The 21,823-nt window shown below is 41.9% G+C and overlaps 2 protein-coding genes across 4 annotated transcripts in view; both read left to right on the plus strand.

The window, feature by feature from the left end:
• MYOT (myotilin) overlaps window positions 1-9,110 on the plus strand; it is a 63,244-nt gene extending 54,134 nt beyond the window's left edge. For all 3 annotated transcript variants that reach the window (XM_081316765.1, XM_081316766.1, XM_081316767.1), the window contains 4 exons: window positions 1,822-2,029; window positions 4,608-4,773; window positions 5,589-5,722; window positions 8,540-9,110. In XM_081316765.1, the coding sequence (XP_081172891.1) occupies window positions 1,822-2,029; window positions 4,608-4,773; window positions 5,589-5,722; window positions 8,540-8,715 (684 nt within the window). In that variant the 3' untranslated portion in view covers window positions 8,716-9,110. The remainder of the gene's footprint in view (window positions 1-1,821; window positions 2,030-4,607; window positions 4,774-5,588; window positions 5,723-8,539) is intronic.
• A 1,622-nt stretch (window positions 9,111-10,732) lies between these two features.
• The window catches only part of PKD2L2 (polycystin 2 like 2, transient receptor potential cation channel), a 29,726-nt gene continuing 18,635 nt past the window's right edge, over window positions 10,733-21,823 (plus strand). The window contains exons 1-7 of the mRNA XM_081321476.1: window positions 10,733-10,823; window positions 12,345-12,446; window positions 15,738-15,871; window positions 17,014-17,270; window positions 18,003-18,224; window positions 18,950-19,178; window positions 21,310-21,480. Coding sequence (XP_081177602.1) covers window positions 10,775-10,823; window positions 12,345-12,446; window positions 15,738-15,871; window positions 17,014-17,270; window positions 18,003-18,224; window positions 18,950-19,178; window positions 21,310-21,480 — 1,164 coding nt within the window. The 5' untranslated portion in view covers window positions 10,733-10,774. The remainder of the gene's footprint in view (window positions 10,824-12,344; window positions 12,447-15,737; window positions 15,872-17,013; window positions 17,271-18,002; window positions 18,225-18,949; window positions 19,179-21,309; window positions 21,481-21,823) is intronic.

Below are 21,823 nucleotides of genomic sequence, written 5' to 3' on the forward strand. Positions count from 1 at the left end.
TGCGTTGCCAATTGCCATCTGTGCCAACGCTCCAGGCCTGAACAACAACACATCCGCACACATAAATGGGAGCTAGCTAGGAATCCTTGGTCCAGGATTCATATTGATTTCGCGGGACCTTTCCAGGGGTTAACGTTCCTTGTAGTGGTCGACAGTTACTCTAGATGGCTAGAAGTAATACCGGTCAGTTCAGTAACGGCAGGCAGAACAATACAGGCATTAAGGGGCCTCTTTGCCACTCATGGGTTGCCAGATTTAATAGTGTCTGATAATGGGCCACAATTCACATCTATTGAATTTCAGGATTTCCTCAAGGCCAACTCGATTAAGCACAAGACTTCTGCACCCTTCCACCCCTCCACCAACGGATTGGCTGAAAGGAATGTGAGGACCACGAAGGACGCGCTTAAAAGAATCATTCGAGGTGACTGGCATCAGAGACTAGCTGAGTTCTTGTTGGCTCAACACACAACCCCCTGTTCGGCTACAGGGAAAAGCCCAGCTGAAATGAGGTGGGGCAGGAAAATATTGACCAAGTTGGACAGATTACATCCTGACAGACTCCAACCAAACATTGAATTTGACATTCCTAACAGAACATTTGAAGTGGGGGACTTGATTTGGGCCAGGAACTACGCCCAAGGGGACAAATGGATTCCAGGGGTGGTAACTGAAATCTTGGGTCCCCTATCTTACATCATTGAGGGGGAAGGGAATAGGATTTGTAAAAGACACATAGACCAACTGAGGAAAAGATCTAGTGGGTGTGTGCCTGCTGAGGGGGACCAAGGATTAGTAAGGGGAAACAGTACAGACAACATTAGGGCTGAAAGCGTTGTGGGGGTGGGGCATGATAACTCATTCCCTGATGCCCAACAACAACAATTCAGTCCAATTGATTGGGAAATACCCCTGCGAAGTAGGCCAGTGACCACTGAATCCCAAACACATCCTATTATTCAAGACAGTACATCTGTAGACAGTAACCCGGAGCCCAGGTCCAGTAGTAACCTGCAGCCTAGCAGTCAACCAGAAAGAAGGGTCCCTAATAGCCAAAGCAACAGATACCCGTCCAGAATACATAGGCCACCAAAATACCTAAGGGATTTTGTAAGAAAATGACATCAACTGGGGGGTAAGGGGTGTTATGTATGTAAATAGTTAGCAATAGGCCTTGGAAGAGATTGCAAACATAGTGCAGCTTTGCAAGGTTTAAAGCGGGAAAATAAGGTGCAATCATTGGACGCCACAACCAAGGAGCGGGAAAAGAGACTGTTTGTATTGGTTACAGTTCAAACGCTTTCCCTATAAAAGGGTTGCAACATTTGACAGTTGGAGTTGACTTTGTGTATTCAATAAACTCATTCCTTGTTAAACCACTCTGAGTCCTCGTCTATCAGAACTAAACAGATCACATATACATAGTTAAACAAATAAGCTTTATTGAACAGCATGAGTGCCACGTGTGTGGGCAGTTCCAAATCCTGATGTGCAACTTCCATTTTTTTTCTTTTCTGGTAAGGTTGCTCAGACTTAACTTTGAAGCTAAAGTAATGTTTGATTTGATTTTCACCAAATTTGTTTCTTTTCTGATAAGGTTGCTCAGACTAACTTGAAACTAAAGTCATGAATGTTCTATTTGATTTCCACCAAATTCAGAGTTACCCACCAGGTTTACTGGATCTTAGCCTAATACTCCTAATACTTGGAGAATTGTGAGAATAAAATGGCACTATAAAATAAGAAATAATGGTGTGCTTCTATATATATTTGCCATTGGACATTAAACTTCCCCTCAATTCCTTCTCTTTCCCTTTGTAGGTCAGTGGGCTACCAATCCCGGATGTGGCATGGTACCTAAATGGAAGACTTATCCACCCGGATGATTTTCATAAAATGATAGTATCAGAAAAAGGCTTCCACTCCTTCATTTTTGAAGTAGTTCGGGTCTATGATGCAGGAACATGGGAGTGTGTGGCTTATAATCGTGCTGGAGAAGCTTCCTTTTCAGTGAAAATAGATGTTATTGGTATGAGAAGGCTTTGTATGCTTGGAAATGGTTTTTCCTTCAACAAATGTAATATATCATATAGTGTATAGATTATTATTATTGTACACAACTATGTGAAATACAGCTGCCAGTTCTTTGGCTGGAATTGGTATTCATATGCATAAAGTTCTTCCCAACGTATTAGTGTAGTGTATGTGCAGTGTGGCCTTTTTTAAATTGACATATGGAATTTTTGTCAATGTGCAGATTTTTTTTAAGTGCCATCCAAGACTTTTTGAAATGGTAGCCAGTGCGTCAATAGCCCCGCTTGTTTTTTCTTTTCTATTATATACATTCCATAATATATATGTCATTGTTTAGCTATGACAACTGGTTTTATTTTTAATACTTTTATTGAGGATAATATTAAGCAAATATGTTATATTAAAGCTACAATAAAGTACAGAAATATATTGTTTATTTCTTAAAAAAAATAAAAAGTACAGAGAAAAAAATTAAATTATAGAAGAAACTTTCCCCTTTCATCCCAAGCAAGTGTAGTCAACCACTTATCATTGTCTCTCAAAATACAACCAAACACTTCTCCATTCCATACCTGATCTCATTTACTATAATCCCATCTCTAAATCTTCAGCTCTCCTTATTAATCAACAAAAATCCAGTAAGCTTCATAGGAAATAACAGCTAAAGTATTTATATCTCCATTTCCATTAAAACAAATTCCTCCTAGTCCCTTTCTTCAAATGATCAAAGTCCAGTCCCAAATAAAATAAACATTACTGAAAGTAACCATCATCATCAAATCCCAATAAAAAAATAGATGTCACCAGAAATAGTAACCAATTCTATATATATTATCAAAAATAACAATATGAGATGTAAAAATCAATTCAGTACATTATCACAAATAACTATTATCATCCAATCACCGTCAAAAAAACATTAGGCACCATAAGACATAGCCAGTCCTTATTTTACTGTGATCACATAACACAATTTTGTATTTTTTTCTTTCTCCCAGTAATGTTCAGTCCCACAAAGAAAATTCTAACATTTATTTTCCCAGTTTGTCTCTGCTGTCAAAATTTTTGTCATTTTTTCCAGAGGTCTTGTGATCCAATATAAGAAAATCTACATGACTCTTGATTTATTACTTGAAAACTTTTTTTGTTTTTAAATCATCAAGTCCCATTAGGATGGACTTTTCATTTCTTTCTTGTGGGTTGTAATTTTTGAATCCACTTTAAAGTCTATTTTAGTTTTATTTCAATAGGGCTTGTTTCTCTTCAATAACACCTTTTTAAATAACTCCAAAACCCTTTGCACCCAAACATAAACATTTCTTAAAAGCTAGCAATTTGGTGCCCTCTAGCTTTCAGCCTTCAAAGTAATCTTATCAGCTCAAAATATAAAGAGAATTTTCTCATAAGAGAGGATCTTTTCAATTAAGTCTTTATTTCAAATCCATCTGAACCCTTAATCTAATTAAAACTTTATGAGATCAGTGCTGTAGTCACCCTTTCGCTGTATATTCCAAGAAATTCTTACAAAACTTTAAACAAGAAATTTCTTTCTGAACTGACTGAAGAACTTACTCAGCAAACTTGTTCTTTCAATGATTTTTTTAATATAACAATTTAAAAAACTGCAGAGTGATTAAAAAGACAAGATTTGGTCAAGCCTTAAGTACATGAAAAGCCTACATTAACAGCTCTGAGGCTGGTAGAATCCCAATCCTGCAACTCCCAGTTTGATAGCAAGAGACCACAAAAACATAAATTTGTGCTATCTACTCACAAAACACCAGTTGTCTGGAGTACATAATGTATGGGTAACCTCGAGCTTACCTTGGTCCAGAGATGATTTTTGGCAGTCCATACCCAGTGTCCAGCTGCCTTTATGGCCATAATGTCTGCTGCAATCTACAGAATGTCAGTTCGCCTTTCTTCTCCAGATGTGTCTCATTTGGCTACCACAATTTGGACTGACAAGTCATTAAGCAAAGCACTTGCTAATTGAAGCCACAAGTGTGTTTGATCTTAATTCTGCTTTTTTTTGCTTCACATATCTACAAAGTTCATACGTGCAAGGACTAGTCGTAAAGTTACTTTTTTAATCATAGTCATAACTGCAAATGGTCACAAAACAAGAACTACCTGTAGGGAGGGTTATCTGTAAGATATAAATTCTAAAGGTGGAGAATCTAGCCCTCATGATGTTGCTCCATCATCCGTTTCAGCTGGATCTGCTAGAAATGGAAGATTTGCAATGTCTGAAAAATTTTCTGTTTCTGCTCTATTCTTAGTGATGATGTAAGCGTCATTGCAATATTTGTTGGAACCATAGCCAACATTGGCATAAATCTGATATGCAGTATAGGCTCTCCTGAGATAATTTGAAGCTGAGGCTACCACACATAGTGAGCCACTATTCAACTTTAGAAAAGAGTCATTTTCAATCATGTCAATGTCAGTTAACTTACTGGGTTGTTTTTTTACTGGTATTGGCTTTCACTATTTCATGAATACGTAGTTTGCTTTCAATTTTGTTTCTTAAAACAACCTGACTCCTTACGTTTCTTTATTAAAATCTGTAGCAAAAGAACACCGGAAAGCACCAGCTTTCATCTCTAAAGCACAAAGCACAAAAGTTTATGAGGGGGATTCAGCTAGACTTGAGTGCCAAGTGTCTGCTATCCCCCCACCACAAATATACTGGAAAAGAAATAATGAAATGGTACAGTTCAATACAGACAGAATCAGGTAAGGACATTTCTGCTGGATTTGATTTTAGCTGATTAGAAGTAAAGATACGTTCCCTGCAGCAGAGTCCAGTTAAAGGACTACAAATGTTACTGTCATGTGTCATTCATTGGAGGAAAACTAATACGCATCACCTTTTCCACTGCCTCATATTGCCTTCCCATCCAGCACCCTATGGCTAAGATGTAAGTTTCTGATCTTGCTTCTCTGCCAAGAGTGAAGCTGTCAGTGATTAGGAAACATAGCTTATTAAAATTAAGAACTTTTAAAATGAAAATTAGAACAAAGTTCCTCTTATTTTACTGGGGTTTTTTTAAGTATAAGCTGCCCAGTCATTTGGAGTTAGACAGCCTGTAAATTTAATAAAATAAAATGATGTCTGTTGGCTCCTTCCTGTCTATTTCATGTTTATTAATGGGGAGTGGCAACAGCAGTAATAATAATGGAGTTTTGCTACTGGATGATTTATCTTGCAAAAAGATATGGGAAAGCATATCTGCCTTGTACACAGTAGCGAGAATAGAGGGGAGGAATTTGGAGAGGTGCATCCATATGATGCAATTGCAGAATACTGGAAATTGTTGAATTTGGGATGAAGAAGATGGATCTGCAACATGGGGTCTGTTTTATATGATAGGACACTAGAGAGCAGTGCCCTTGGGCTGCCGTCAGTGATAAAAAACATGTATTGGGTAATGAAACATTTAAAAACGTTTAACAAAAATGTGATACATATATTAAATATACTCTAATTAAGAGTAACAGTTTTTAGTCAGGTCCAGTTAAGGTAATTTTGTTGTTCCTCCATTTTGTAGCATGTTTCATGATGCTTCTGGGAAGGTTTGCTTGCTGATCCACGATGTAAATAAGAAAGATGCTGGTTGGTACACAGTATCTGCGGTCAATGAGGCAGGAGTGGCAACGTGTCATGCCAGATTGGATGTGGCTAGTAAGTGCTTTTTTTCCTACTGATTGAATGTACATTTCCTTTTACCTAGGTGAATGCATCAATTCAGCTATATGTTCCCTGGCTAAATTACATGAATGTTTCCAAATCATCTACTTTGGGTTATCTTGGCTGGGTTAGAGGAACAAAAGTGATATAGTAGAACCAAATAACCATGGTATACTATATTCTCTGTCAGAAGCACCGAAGCACTTCCATGATAAAAGGAATGCCCTGGGATGCTCCTTTCAAGTCCATGTGAATGAGCCCACCAAAGTGGTACCTATTTACCGTATATACTTGAGTATAAGCCGACTCGAGTATAAGCCGAGACCCCCAATTTCACCCCCAAAAACTGGAAAAAGTTATTGACTCGAGTATAAGCCGATCCGCCGTTCTGCAAGCCTCTGCCGCCAGCAGAGGCTCAATCCGCCATTTTGCAAGCCTGAATACACAGGAATACCCTGTGTGGCCGCGGCTCGTCGGCAGGTCTCCGTTCCTCCTGCCGACCTTTGGGGAGGTTTGGGCGCCTCCCCAAACCTCCCCAAACGTCGGCAGGTCTCCGTTCCTCCTGCCGACCTTTGGGGAGGTTTGGGCGCCTCCCCAAACCTCCCCAGGTCTCCGTTCCTCCGCGCAGACCTGCCGACCTTTGGGGAGGTTTGGGCGCCTCCCCAAACCTCGGCAGGTCTCCGTTCCTCCTGCCGACCTTTGGGGAGGTTTGGGCGCCTCCCCAAACCTCGGCAGGTCTCCGTTCCTCCTGCCGACCTTTGGGGAGGTTTGGGCGCCTCCCCAAACCTCGGCAGGTCTCCGTTCCTCCTGCCGACCTTTGGGGAGGTTTGGGCGCCTCCCCAAACCTCGGCAGGTCTCCGTTCCTCCTGCCGACCTTTGGGGAGGTTTGGGCGCCTCCCCAAACCTCCCCAAACCTCGGCAGGTCTCCGTTCCTCCTGCCGACCTTTGGGGAGGTTTGGGCGCCTCCCCAAACCTCCCCAAACCTCGGCAGGTCTCCGTTCCTCCTGCCGACCTTTGGGGAGGTTTGGGCGCCTCCCCAAACCTCGGCAGGTCTCCGTTCCTCCGCGCAGACCTGCCGACCTTTGGGGAGGTTTGGACGCCTCCCCAAACGTCCCCAAACCTCGGCAGGTCTCCGTTCCTGTTTGGGGAGGTTTGGGCGCCTCCCCAAACCTCGGCAGGTCTCCGTTCCTCCGCGCAGACCTGCCGACGTTTGGGGAGGTTTGGGCGCCTCCCCAAACCTCCCCAAACCTCGGCAGGTCTCCGTTCGTGTTTGGGGAGGTTTGGGCGCCTCCCCAAACCTCGGCAGGTCTCCGTTCCTCCGCGCAGACCTGCCGACCTTTGGGGAGGTTTGGGCGCCTCCCCAAACGTCCCCAAACCTCGGCAGGTCTCCGTTCCTGTTTGGGGAGGTTTGGGCGCCTCCCCAAACCTCCCCAAACCTCGGCAGGTCTCCGTTCCTCCGCGCAGACCTGCCGACCTTTGGGGAGGTTTGGGCGCCTCCCCAAACGTCCCCAAACCTCGGCAGGTCTCCGTTCCTGTTTGGGGAGGTTTGGGCGCCTCCCCAAACCTCCCCAAACCTCGGCAGGTCTCCGTTCCTCCGCGCAGACCTGCCGGCCTTTGGGGAGGTTTGGGCGCCTCCCCAAACCTCCCCAAACCTCGGCAGGTCTCCGTTCCTGTTTGGGGAGGTTTGGGCGCCTCCCCAAACCTCCCCAAACCTCGGCAGGTCTCCGTTCCTCCGCGCAGACCTGCCGACGTTTGGGGAGGTTTGGGGAGGCGCCCAAACCTCCCCAAAGGTCGGCAGGAAGAACGGAGACCTGCCGAGGTTTGGGGAGGTTTGGGGAGGCGCCCAAACCTCCCCAAAGGTCGGCAGGAGGAACGGAGACCTGGGGAGGTTTGGGGAGGCGCCCAAACCTCCCCAAAGGTCGGCAGGAGGAACGGAGACCTGGGGAGGTTTGGGGAGGCGCCCAAACCTCCCCAAAGGTCGGCAGGAGGAACGGAGACCTGCCGAGGTTTGGGGAGGCGCCCAAACCTCCCCAAAGGTCGGCAGGAGGAACGGAGACCTGCCGAGGTTTGGGGAGGCGCCCAAACCTCCCCAAAGGTCGGCAGGAGGAACGGAGACCTGCCGAGGTTTGGGGAGGTTTGGGGAGGCGCCCAAACCTCCCCAAACGTCGGCAGGTCTGCGCGGAGGAACGGAGACCTGCCGAGGTTTGGGGAGGCGCCCAAACCTCCCCAAACGTCGGCAAGTCTCCGTTCCTCCGCGCCCTGCCTGCCTGCTTCTTTCCGCTGCGGAAAGAAGCAGGCAGGCAAGGCGCGGAGTTTGGGGAGGTGCGCGCGCACCTCCCCAAACCTCCCCAAACTTCGGCAGGTCTCGGACGGCGGTGGCTTGGGAGAGGTGCGGGCGATCCCGGAAGCACCAAAGCCTCGGCCGCGCACAAGTCCTCGGTAAGTTTTTTTTGTTGACTGGAGTATAAGCCGAAGTGGAATTTTTCAGCCCAAAAAGTGGGCTGAAAAATTCGGCTTATACTCAAGTATATACGGTATGTACTTGCATTTGCACACTTTCAAACTGCTAGGTCAGCAGGAACTGGAGCAAATGACGGGAGCTCGCTGTATCACAACAGCACTTGGGCTTTGAACATAGGCTTGCAAATTGTCAACCCAACGTCCTAACCACGTGAGCCACCGCGCTCTTAACACGACGGTAAAACTCATTCAGACCGTGTGTATTAACATACGAGCTTAGCGCTGTAGCCTCTTGTAGTTCCTTCCCTTTGCAGGGCAATTTGAATGGTCTCTGTTCATTTTCTTTTTCAGCCCACACGTACAAGCCACTTCCAAATCCAAAGCCGCTGAAGGTTCGACCAACTTTTAGCAAGTATTTGGCACTTAATGGGAAAGGTGTGAACGTGAAACAGGCTTTTTTTCCTGATGAAGGAGAATATCAACGTATGGCAACACAGTCCGGACTTTTTGAGAGTGAAGAACTTTAATAGCAGAAAGAAAGAAAATATGTTTTGCCCCTGCAACAGACTAAAAACAGTGCATAGATTCAATTAAATGGCAATAGCACTGTTTAGCAAACATGCTTAACATATTTTTATTTATGACTTAACTCCTGCTATTCCTGCTGCTTTGAATTTGATCGATTTTTAGGGTACTAATGTGTGTGCTGTTGCAGAAGGAAATAGCAAATGTTTGTAATTTTTGAGTTTAAAGGCCAAGAAACTGGGCCTAGTTCAATCAAGAAAGTTTGAATGCATCTAGTTTCAGTCACTAAGTTTTTATTTCTACTGCTTCGTTAATATACTTCCAATGTAAACATTTCTGCTGATTAATAAATATAAATTTGGGTGTTTTTAATAAAAGTTTTATGTTCAGAGAAAATAGTTCAAAATAGAATATTTGCAATCGGTTTCATTTGCATTAGAGATATAATGAACATTAGCACAATAGCGCGATGGACAATAATCGTTCTTTAAAAAGTGAATAGGTTTGGGTTAAACTATTTTTTTTTTAAAAATCCACAGAAATGAAGAAGGTTCCTCTTGTACAGGTATTCCTTACTTCCAGAATGCAAAATAAGAATTTTATCATGATCTCAGAAGCTCTATTAAGAATCTTAACCAGCATTATGGTCAAAATTGTGTGTGTGTTTTAAATTAAGATCATTTTTTTTTCTAGAGGCAATTTCTTTTACTGTATTGGGGGTTTCATGAATTGGGCTCGCCTAGCGTTTCTTTATGCACAAGCTTTCATTCTGCTCAGAAGAACCATAAAATTATGCTGTATCTTAAAGGCTGCACAGCAAACAAAGGTCTCTTGGGGAAATTCTTTTAATAAGAATGCTAAAAGTTCTAGTTAAATGTTTAATGTGGGGCTCAAGAGGTTCTTACTGTAATTAGAGAGCTTTCAGCTAGAACACTTTTTTATCTGTAGTGGATTCATATGCCAAGTCATAACATTTACAAAAAATGTAAAAAAAAATCTGTTAATGAAGGAGGACAGCAAGGGCGAAACTGTTTCTTGCATTGTGGTCCTATAGGAAAAAAAAACGACAGTGAAAAGCACTGAACAAATTAAAAAACTAGGCTGTGACAGTAATTCCAAAGGGGTAACGTAAAGAAACGTAAAAGGAGAGTTAAGGGGGAAAATTGTTATTGATCATGTATGTATATCATCCAGTCTGTAGTTTCAGAATAAGGAACAGGAACCACATTATGAAACAGCAAACCTCTTGTAAAGTTAACAAGCCTCAGCTGAAAAATTAGGCAGCTAATATACAGGACAGCCAAGAGTTCATGTCCTCGCTTGCCATCTCCTGATATGCAATCCACCTTACAGCAGGTAACCCTTAGGGGGGGAAAAACCCCTATGTTTTTCTCATTAAAAAAGCCCAACCCCATTTCAGAAGCCCAGCACTTCAAGTGAATCTTGATACCTAGATAGTGTCTTCAGGGTTACCCATCAATCGCGGAAACGATCACAATATTTTAAAAGGCAAGTGCTATGCTGCAAAAAAGTTGAAAGGACGCTATATTTTGTTCAGCTATAAAACCCGCTGGCTGCGTAGTATACAGTCCTGTATTCTTCCGACCCACAGCTATTGGTATAATCATGGGTTTCTTCCCTCAACTTAATTTTTGTGTATTTTGCGCAACGACGGGGAGAAAGCCTTTAAAACACAGCCGCTAAAAGCAGCCGGGCGGGATCTCTGCTTAAAAGCTAAACCGATCTAGCTGGGCCGAGTTTCAGAAGACAGACGACTCGAACCGAGCTCGCACGTGCTAAATAAATCCAAAGATGTTTTGCAGTATCTTATTTTTGCAGAACTCCCGAGCTTCTCGGCCCGCTAAAAGTTGGCTTCTTGGTGCCAGACGCCATCCCGCCTTGCGCGCAAGGGAAGGCGAGGGCGGCTTTCGCGCAGAGGCCTCCGCGGCCCCGCCCTTCGCCCTGGTCGAGTGGCGTTGTGTTCCGTTATTCTGAGGCGGAGGACGGAGAGGAGCGGCGGCGGAGAGGCGGGGCGGCGTAAGCCTCTTTGGGAGCTCCGCCATGGCTACGAGCCAGGCAGAGTCCACGCAGGAGCAACGAAGCGGCTTCGGTGGGTCGGCTTCCCTGTAGGGGAGAGAGCCTGGGCGGGAGTCGGCTCGGCCAATCCTGCCGGGGGTGCGCCGCCCGTGCTTGGGCTTTGCTCCGTAGTAGAGGGCGGCGGTCCTGCCTCGGGCTTTCCCCGCGGGTTTTACCTTTGCCTTGGGCACGTGGAGGAGAGAATCGTAGAAGGGGGATTGCCCTAGTTCAGGGGTAGGCAACCTCGGCTCTTTTATGACTCATGGACTTCAACTCCCAGAATTCCTGAGCCAGCTAAGTCCATGAGTCATAAAAGAGCCGAGGTTGCCTACCCCTGCCCTAGTTATACTCGTCAATACAGACGTTCATCTCAGGAGCCAAATGGGGGTCTTTAGAGGGGGGTCTATTGAAGTGAATCCATGGATGTCTGAATATCTGTGCCAACGACTGTAATGGGTCTTTTTAACTCTGTTATTTTATTGAATCCGAGAAAGGAAGATTGTGGGTAATTTATACGCTGTAGTTGTTGCTGCTGAACAGATGGACTAACTTAAAACCTTGAGGCGTTTACACAAGTTTCTCAGGGAAGACCCTGGTGTTTTGGGGTTTCCTGATCCTGAGGATTTTAAAATGAAAATGCTGTTTCCTACTATAAGTTGGACATAAGCAAGACATAAAAGTGCAACTACCTCTGCATGCATACTGGACCTATGTATAGAGCTTACCATCCACAGTTGTACAACACAGTCAACACCATATCACATTTCAGCTTACTAAATAGTGTGAACCCGCATGTGGGACTAGTTTTTTATAGTTCAGTGTGACATGGGACTTCAGAATATCTGCATGTTGTGTAGCAAACATGGCTTTGTTCTGCATAAACATAGTTCTAAGTTGCTGGACAATCATGTAAGCCGTACATTAAACTTTGCTTCATTGTGCTATGTTGAATACAGTTGGCTGGATTCACATACTAATTATACTATATAGATCAAAAGTTGGTAACCTGAAGCTAAACCTCTTATACTCTGAACCCTCCCTTCTGCACCTCTGACAACTGTTAAAAATTGCTGATATATTTTCCTGCTATTTTGTAATAGGATGCACTCAAAAACTTTAATTAAGCCATAAAATAAACACAACATAGTTTAGAAGGAAAAATAAAAACAACATAGTTTAGAAGGAAAAATAAAACAAAACACTGATTCTATCCCCAAATAAACAGAAAGTTGTCTTCACATTTTCTTCATTCCTCTCTCTAAAGTCAAAAGAATGTTGGGCTTCCAAAACAGAGCAGTGTTAAACATTTAAGCTCCAATTATTATACTTTATTATTCTTTTTAAACACCAACATTAATGATTGTCATTACTGAATTTCATAAAATGTACAGTTTCTACAATGCAATCAAACTGATAATACATTCTGAGTCACGGCTACTTCTAAATTTTAATTTTATTTTTGTAATTTGAGGACTTCTTTTACTTGGTTGTGTCTGAGTAGTTCTCAGCATTCTGAGCTGTTCTTTTTTTCTTTCTGAAAATTACACATTAACAGGCAATGTGAAACCTCGATTGACTCATAGCAGAGAGCTAGAAATGAAAACTACTCTCCAAGAACTATTGATCTACATTATTTTTCTAACTGATTTATGTATATGTAAGTCCAGAAAGGGGAATGGAATTTTTCCCTATAAAAATTGTGTAATGAAAAGTACAGAATTAATTATGTATTTCTCAAGCTGTTATAAAAAAATTATTATACTTATATATACAGATAGTCCTCAATTTATGTCCACAATTGAGCCCAAAATTTCTGTTACTAAGACATTTGTTAAGTGAGTTTTGCCGCATTTAACAATCTTTCTTGCTCCAGTTGTTAAGTGAATCCCTGCAACTGTTAAGTTAGTAACACAGTTGTTAAGTGACTCTGGCTTCTCCACTGACTTTGCTGGCCAAAAGGTAGCAAAAGGTGATCACATTATCCTGGGTCACTGCAGCCATCATAAATACGTGTCAGTTGCCAAGCACCTGAATTTTGATATGCTGCCGTGGTCATCAAGTGTGAAAAACGGTCATAAGTCACTTTTTTCAGTGCCTTTGTAACTTTGAATGGTCACTAAATGAAGTGTAAGTCGAGGGCTACCTTTATGTGCTTGCTTCCTTGGGTTTATAAGTGTATATGTGTATAAGTAATCCTTGATTTATGGCCAGTTGTTTAACCATCATTTGAACATACAATTAGAAAGGATGCTTTACAGTCTGTAAAGCACTTCAGCTATTATAAAATGTCATGACAATCCCCCTGTGGACACGTGATCATAATTTGATCATAATTTGGGTACTGCTCGCACTTAACAACTGGTTGTCAAGGCCCCTTCAATCACCTGACCACCATTTGCAGTCTCCTCTGCCAGTTTCCCCAGAAGGTCAAAATGGAAGCTGGCACGGAAAGTTGCAAACCGCTGCCACCTGCTGGGGGATTTCCCCTTCCCCTCTGTGTCCAAAGATTCAAATTCCATTCCTGTATCCCAGGGCAAAAATTCTCTTCCACCCATGGAAGGGAACAGCCTGCCCTCCTTCAGTAGGTTTCTCTTTTGCTCTTTCCACTTACTGACCCATGTGGTTATTTAACGGCCTCAACTGGGAGTGCCAGGATTGTGGCCATTGAGAGGAGTGGTCCTGTGAACATCTTGCTTAATGATTGCTTGTTCAACAACCAAGATTCCAGTCCCAATTGTGGTTGTAAATTGAAGACTACTTGTACCTGCCTCCTGCCTTTCCTCACCACAACAACACTTTGAAATGGGTTGGGCTGAGCCAAAGTCACCCGCCAACTTTCATATGAAATATGAAATGAACATGAATGCATAATAATATGAATCTAATCAGCCATAAACTTCTCTCATATTTTTCTTGATTTATTTATCAATCATAATACTGTAGTGGGGAGGAGTAAAGCTGGTTTCCTTCACTAGGATTCTGATTTTTGTTAAGGTCTGAAGGAAGCTGTGGATATACACATGTGATAGTTTAAAAAGGCAGTTTAAAATGTGATTGGATGATGCACTTACGCATGATCCTTGAGAAAACTGGATTCGTATCTGTATAGTATTGAACAAAAAATTCAGGAGAGTATAATTGTTAATCCATTTCCCTATTTTTATAGCTAACTAGATGGGGGGGGAGGGAGAGAGAGAGAATATAAGTGTATGTTCACCCAAAGGTGCTTTTTCAAAAGGCAACTGGTCTTGTTTTTCCTTTTTTTTTTTTGAATATATTTTTTATTTTATTGAAATCATCCACAACTACATCATAACAATACATCACAGTGCTTATTAAAATTCTTTTTAAAAAATACAAAACGTAATAATAAACATTCTAATGATTTAGACAAGTTGCTGTTACATTGTATAATCAATCCTTCCTGTAACCATCCCTTTTTGTCAACCATTCATACCACGGTCTCCAAGATAAATAATAATCTGTATCCCTCTTATCTTTCAACAGCATGGTCAAACGGTCCGATTCTGCACAATCAATAAATTTCTTGATTAACAGATCCTTGGGAGGACTAACAGAATTCTTCCAATATTGAGCCCATAATATCCGTGCCGCTGTTAACAAATGCGACATCAAATACCATGCAGATCTATTCAGATTGTCTGGTTTTAAGCCTAACAAAAACGTCTCAGGAGTCAATTTAACAGAATGTCCTAAAATCTCATTCAACCATATATGAAGCCGATGCCAATACTTCCTCGCTTCGCCGCAGGTCCACCACTGGTGGTAATAGGTGCCCTCTCTTTCTCCACACTCCCAACACGCTGGGGACACACCCAAAAACATTTCACCCAATCTAGCTGGAAGGAGATGCCAACGAAACATCATCTTATAAACGTTCTCCTTATACGCAGTAGATTTCGTTAGCCTAACATTTTTCTCCCAAATGGACCACCAATTATCACGGTCAATTTGGTAACCCAGATTCCTTTCCCAGGTGACCCTAAAGCCCTCTGTAAGCTCATTTAACCCATCCATATCCAGTAGTAAGGAATAACATTTTGCCAGCAACTTCTCACTTTTCCCGAAAAGAATCTTATCGAATCCTTGAGCTTCTCTAATAATCCCTGGCACCACTCTCTCCTTCATAAACTGCGAAGCTGCATATACACCCACCAATCTACCTGGATACCCTGTTCCTGCAATTGCGATTTAGATTTTAATTCTCCATTTGAATGCAATAATTCTTTATAAATCACCCTTTTTTCTGGGTTAAACACATTAGGGTAGGTCAATGCTTCCATCGGCGACAGCCAATACGGTGTCCTCGTATAAAACTTCTTCCTAACTAACGACCAAGCCCCTAATAGTATATTACACAAATAATGCCTAATAAAATATTTCGGTGATCTTCCTGACTCCCGCCACAAATGAGCATGCCACCCTTGGGATAGATCATGTCCCTCTAACGCTAACAACCGCCTATTTAGGACTTGTTTTTCCTTGAAGACTTTTCATTTCTCATCTGAAAGCTTCTTGGAGGAGAATCAAAATGTCTTTGAAGAATAACGAAGTCCAGTTGCCTTTTGAAAAAGCACCTTTGGGACAACCATGACTTGGGTGGCTGAGAATCTCCATAGACAGTGTATGTTCATGTGAATCAGTCAGATGTATGGATTTTTAAGGCTGGAGGGGAAAGCATGTCTTGTACAGTAAATTATTTCTACATAATAATGAAAGTACTTTGAGAGTTCCTAGAACAATTAAAATGCTCATGATAGAGAGCATGATTGCCTTTTCCCCCCTATAGTATTGCCATGGCCCATTAGTTCAGAAATCACTTTTCTTTGGGATTCCAATGAATAAATAGGGCTAGTGTGTTAGGCTGTCTGAACCACCCTGCTGTTTCATTTCCTCAGTTCAGATTTCTGCATGTTTTTCTCTGCAGTGACATTTGGGATGGTGAGCACAGATATGTATTACCTAAACAGAGTAATGTCCAACCTGTTCTTGGAAACACCTTTCTCAGAGAAAGATAAGACAATCTTCAAAACTATGGGCAGCATCACTGACTTTTGGGCGGTAAAGTTTCCTTTCCATCTTTGCTCTTTTAAAAACATTGGCTTCCTAGACGGTTATACCATAGCTGTGTTTGATTTGGTCATTGTTATGATGACTGGCTCCAGTTCATTGGGGATTTCAGAAGTATTCTGCCTTTACTCAATATCCTCCCATTTGGTGCATTGGGACCTTGCCTTCTCTAACCAATTCCAGTCCCAACAGAGGGACAGGAGCAACCAAGTAAATCCAGAAATGTCTAAAACCAATCATGTATAATTTGGTTATCTGCAAGACTGAGGCTTGCTAAGCTTTGTTATATCAATCCAAAGCCAATAAGCCATCCTATGGCTTAGGGCAGTGTGCAAACCCAACCAGACTTGAGCTGGTTTTTGGATTGTTCAGCATACAGCAGTTAAATTCTGGCTTAGTTTAGGAGTAGGCAACCGACAGTCTGCGTGCAGTCTTCAGACCTCACTGCTGCAGCTCCCAGAATCCTCACCCGGTGTGCTGTTGTATTTTGGTGGCAATCTTACTAAATTCAGAAGTCCAGTCTCTTGTTTTTCAGCCGCTCCGCACACATCGGATTGCCTTGCACTGAGTCTCTAGCCAATATTGGTAACATTGACTGGCAGTGGCTCTTGAGGATTGCAGGCAGGAAGTCTTCCCCTTCAGACTAGAGATTTAAAAGATAGATGATCAGATATTCAATATGCAAAGGATGTTCTGTAGCGGGACAAAGGGCTATGGGAACAGTCCTTCATACAAGAAAGCAGGGGGGAATCATGTTCACAGAATATTGACTGTGAACAAAAAAGTTAAAGCTTAGATTATGTATAGGTTTAGTTGAAATAAGCCTGAGGTGCTTGCTTTGGAACAGAGGTGTATAGGTCTTGTCTGGAAATAAAATTCAAAATACTGTCCAAAATAATACTAAGAGATTTTGTATGTCTAAGTGGCTTTAAGTGATGTGACAATTGATTTTGTTACATTTTCCTCAGCAAGATGGATGTAAAGCCAAGGAAGATAAATACACCTTTCCCAAGGCTTGGATTTCCCATTCTGCCCATGAGCATTCAGATATGTTAAACTCTTTACAAATGGTTTTCAAAGAATGGGTTTGTTCTACTAAAAAGCAAATGAATAACTTCTTTCATTTAATATAGTTTTTAGAAGGCCCACTTCTGAAAGGGCTTTATTGGAACACCTGGTATACTGAAAAATCCACAAGTAGCTACAGAAACAGTAGCCATATTTACTATGAGAACTTACTCCTCGGAGTAGCTCAGATCCGGCAATTGAAAGTCAGTAACAACACTTGCTCCGTCTATCCTTCTTTTCGTGCATTTATGAGAGAATGCTATGGGCAGTATCGCTACATACATGAAGACAGAGAAAGCTTTGGTTTTAAAAATGATTCTGCGTAAGTATAAATTACATCTCAGGTTTGTTTGGTTTTTTCCCCCCCTGATTCCTTCGTTTTACATGTAGTTTAACAAACTCTGATCGTGGGATTTGACTTCCTCTCAGGCAAATCCCATTATTTCATTATTTAAATGGTTCAAACTCTGAAGCAATGCATGCTTGTAGAGCTGATTTAATAACTTTATGCTAAGCTTGAGTCCAAACTTTCTGTTGCTAAGCAAGACAGTTATTAAGTGAGCTTTCACCCATTTTACGACCTTTCTGACCACAACTGTTAAGTGAATCGCTGCAGTTGTTAAGTTAGTAACATGGTTGTTAAGTGAATCTGGTGTCCCCATTGACTTTGCTTGTCAGAAGGGCGCAAAAGCTGATCAGATGACCCCAGGATACTGCAACTGTCATAAATATGAATTTTGATCATGTGACCATGGAGATGCTTCAGTGGGCATAAGCTGGAAAAATGGTCTTAAGTCACTTTTTTCAGTGCTGTTGTAACTTCAAATGGTCACTAAACAAATTTTTGTAAGTTGAGGACTACCTGTACTTCGGTTCTGATTGTGTCTTGCTTCTATCTGCATTTGTATGGGGAAAAGGACTTCTATTTGCACCAATGGCAGTTTTTTTGTCTACTGCACCTGCAGGTACCAACTGTTGCTTTACTATTTATTGTTGGAAAGCTCTTGTCACATTTAACTGTAGAAGACTAGATTAATACCCTTCTGTCCACTAGGTGGCACTACTACACTTCTCCTACTCTAGCTCCCTGGCATTGGGGCCTTATTGGTCTGTATAGTACTGGAGGATTTATGTTCATCCTGAGCAAATCAAAGGAACAAAGTTTACGGATGGTAACCTTCCTCAAGGAACACAGCTGGATCACCCGAGGAACAAGGGTTGTCTTCATTGATTTTTCCATGTACAATGCTAATGTTAATCTTTTCTGCATAGTCAGGTGAGTTCTTCTAATCACTCTGCTTTATGTGTCCTGCTTTTGAGAGAAATTTACTGAAATACCTGCGTTGTTGGGGATGACTTGATTGAGCGCCACATGAAAGTCCTCATTAAAACAACATGGCAAGTTGAGACTTTCAACCAATTACAGTTTTGGCTGGACATAAGATTGTAGCCAGATATTTCCTTCACCCATTTCTTGTAGACATTATCTTTCATTCAGGGGTCTTCAGGTCTAGAGGTTCTCCAACTCTTAATTCCCATTTCCATATCAAGGTTCTACTTGTTTCTAGAACATACTCTTCAAAATTGCATTCCTTGTCTCATTCTTCTGCCTCTACCTGCTTGTTGCACTCAACTTGTTCATTCTGGACTTCTGGCATCATCCCTGCCTTAAATGTTCCTCAGCGCTCCATACATTCTGTTGAGCTGCAGGAATTCCATGAAGATCTTCCTGTCATCTTATGCTGGGTTTTTTTTCTTTTTTTAGTTGGGTATATATACACCAAATCATCATCCTTATCATCAAAATTCATATTTACAGAAATTTGTATAATGAAAAATGAACAAACGGCTATAATCATTAGTTGTGCAAAGTTGAAATAACAGCAACACCTATATTCTTGGTGTGGGGTTTGTCATAGTTCCATTTAGCTTACATCTTAGGAGGTAGTCACCTGCAGTCTCCCAGATACACATGAGGGCATCATTGTTTTATTTTCACAGGCTGACTATGGAGTTTCCTGCAACAGGTGGCGTAATCCCTTCTTGGCAGTTCCACTCTGTAAAACTTCTCCGATACGTCACATATTATGATTATTTTCTAGCCTCCTGTGAAGTCATCTTCTGCCTTTTCATCTTCACATTCCTTATTCAAGAATTTATAAAAATGAGGAAACTGAAAGGAGATTATTTTAGAAATGCTTGGAATTGGCTGGATATGTTGTTGCTCTTGGTAAGTTTCAGCATTTCCGTGTCACTGATTTAGAAAACGGATTTTTTTTATCAGATGCCAAGGTGGATAAGAGGAGGGTGAAAACTTACTTTCTATCCTGCCTTGACTGTCCTATTTGAGGGCATAACATACATTGATCCAATGAAGGGTAAAGCCTGAAGTCATGAATCAGAGGAGGTTTTGCCATAATGTACTCTGTTTTGGAACACCGAAGAACAAAGGGAACAATGCAAAGAATTGTACCTTGGTTCTCTGAGGATCTCTGGGACATAAAGTCCCAGAAGCAATGCCTGGAAAGGCATTGAAGGAAGAGGGATCCTGACCAGTCATAAATTAGAGCCCATATTTGGGCCTTTGTTGTGGTGATAAAGGCAGCAAAACCCCAGTTATTTGCCCTCACTTTGTCTGCTGATAGCTATGAATACTGAGTGGCCCTTTTCAGGGTGACTCGTGTGTGGGCTGGATCTTGACTATCAAGAAAAAGTCACACTGTTTGACAGATAAAGTCATTCAGATCCATCAAAGACAGGCCCAAGAGGCTATCTGGACTGAGTTCAATTCCGGAGGAAGTGGACAAAGTCCTCCAGTCTGTCAATTCAACCACTTGTTTGTTTGATCCTGGCTCCTCCTGGGCTGTTATGACAGCCAAAAGGTGACAAAGAGGCTCTTGGAGGAAACACGTTATTTGAGCCTGTTGGCAGTCTGTCTTCAGACCAAGGCATATTATGTGACAGTGCTGGTCGTGCTGATTGATGACCTTTGATGGAGTGGTGATGGTGCATCCATTCTGGTGCACAGCAGTTTCCAAGATCGTGGCATCCTTCTGGACTAATTGCAGAGAATGAGAGGCAGTGTGTTGCAGTGCTTCACCTCCTTATCCAGTGGTTCATTCAATGCAGTGCTGACAGGAGGAGAGAGAGATCACATTCACGGCCCCTTGCCTACTCCACTCCTGTTTAACATTTATATGAAACCACTAGATGATGTCATCCATCATTTCTAGGTTTGGTATTAGCAGTATGGTGATGATACCCATCTTTACATTCCTGTCCTGTGCTGTGCAAATGAAGCTATCAAGGTACAGGCCCAATGTGGAGGCTGTTTGTGTTTGAATGGGGGAGGAAGAGACTTTGGCTCAGTCCTGACAAGACAGAATGGCTGTGTCCATTAGGCTCTGCTGGGCCAGTGACATTGTGTGGTCCAAATTCATACACCATTCATGGAGAGAGATTGTTACCAAGTGTCCTGCTTGGATGGCAGATTAAATCTAGCAAGGCATTATCTGGTGTATCCTGGTACTTGCCATTTTTAAAATAATGCTCAGCCTAGATTTGGGCCTAGAAGCTTACTGTTAACCAGTAGAGCAATTCTAAAATAGATATTCTGCCCAGAACAGCAATTTAGACACTGTAGCTCATACTGTATCAGCTGCAATTTCTATATTATCTCCATGACAACCCCATATAAAATCCATTACAGTAAACCAGTCAAATGCTGACCAGGTATAAGTTAGTCATCAGGACATCCTGATTCAGATAGGGTTAGAAGCTGGAGCACTAAGGAGCTCATGTTCAATCCTGAGCTACATATTTTCCCTTTTATTGGTACAATAGGCCTTCTCTCTGGCAGTTCCCATGTTTTAAGACTGTTGTCCCCCCCCCCCACATGGCGATACATGTGGCTCTTACCTTCCTTGTATTTTGAAAACAACTAAAATCAGTACTACTATGTGTTTCAGGGTGCTTATGGTGCTGATTATGGGTGGCCATCACAGGAATTATTGATTGTGCTGATTGTAATCGATGGATTGTTTTGCTTTCTGCCTTTGTTGCATTTATACTATGTTTTAATTTGGAGTATAGTTGTCGGCTGCCTCCACAGTAATTTTGCATAAGAGAGCTTATATAAAATGTCAAATAAATTACATTACTAGTTTAGAAAGGCTTCCCGTTAGGAAAAAAAATCACTAAACGCTAAAATACTGAGTAGCAGAGTGTGATGTTTCATAAAGTCATAGAAGTCTTACAAGTATTTTACCTGCACTCTGCCATTTTAATAATAAATATGTGATTTGCAGACATAAATTGATTTTCTCAGTTGTAAACAACCCTCTGCTTTTTCTTACTTTCAGTTGTCATTGTTTGCTATTGCTTTCAATGTTTATCGAACGGTTGAAGTATCCAGGCTTATGGAAAATCTGCTCTCCAATTCAGATTCTTATCCAGACTTTTATTTCCTTGGATTTTGGCAGACCCGCTACAATAACATGATTTCAGTGAATGTCTTCTTTGCATGGATAAAGGTACTGCTATTAACCAAATTTGGTGTCATAATATTGGTGGGGTGTTTTGTTTTGTTTTTTTAAAGTTAATCACAACAAACTGGAAAGAGCGAACGGGAAAGGGCGGTATATAAATGTAATTAAATAAATAAATAAATAAATAAATAAAACAAAACAAAACAACCCCACTGTAAAGTTTAAGGAATATTTGCATTTTTCCCCCACACTTATGCTAATTTGATCAGGCTTCTATCCTGGAATGTGGCTGCTGTCTTTGCTTTATCAACATGGTGACAGAGAATAAGAAATCACAATAAAGCCAGTGGCATAATAAACTGAGTAAAAAAGGAACACCTGCCTGCCT

The sequence above is a fragment of the Vipera berus genome (genome assembly GCF_964194415.1).
Source record: "Vipera berus genome assembly, chromosome: 2".
Classification (NCBI taxonomy): Eukaryota; Metazoa; Chordata; class Lepidosauria; order Squamata; family Viperidae; genus Vipera; species Vipera berus.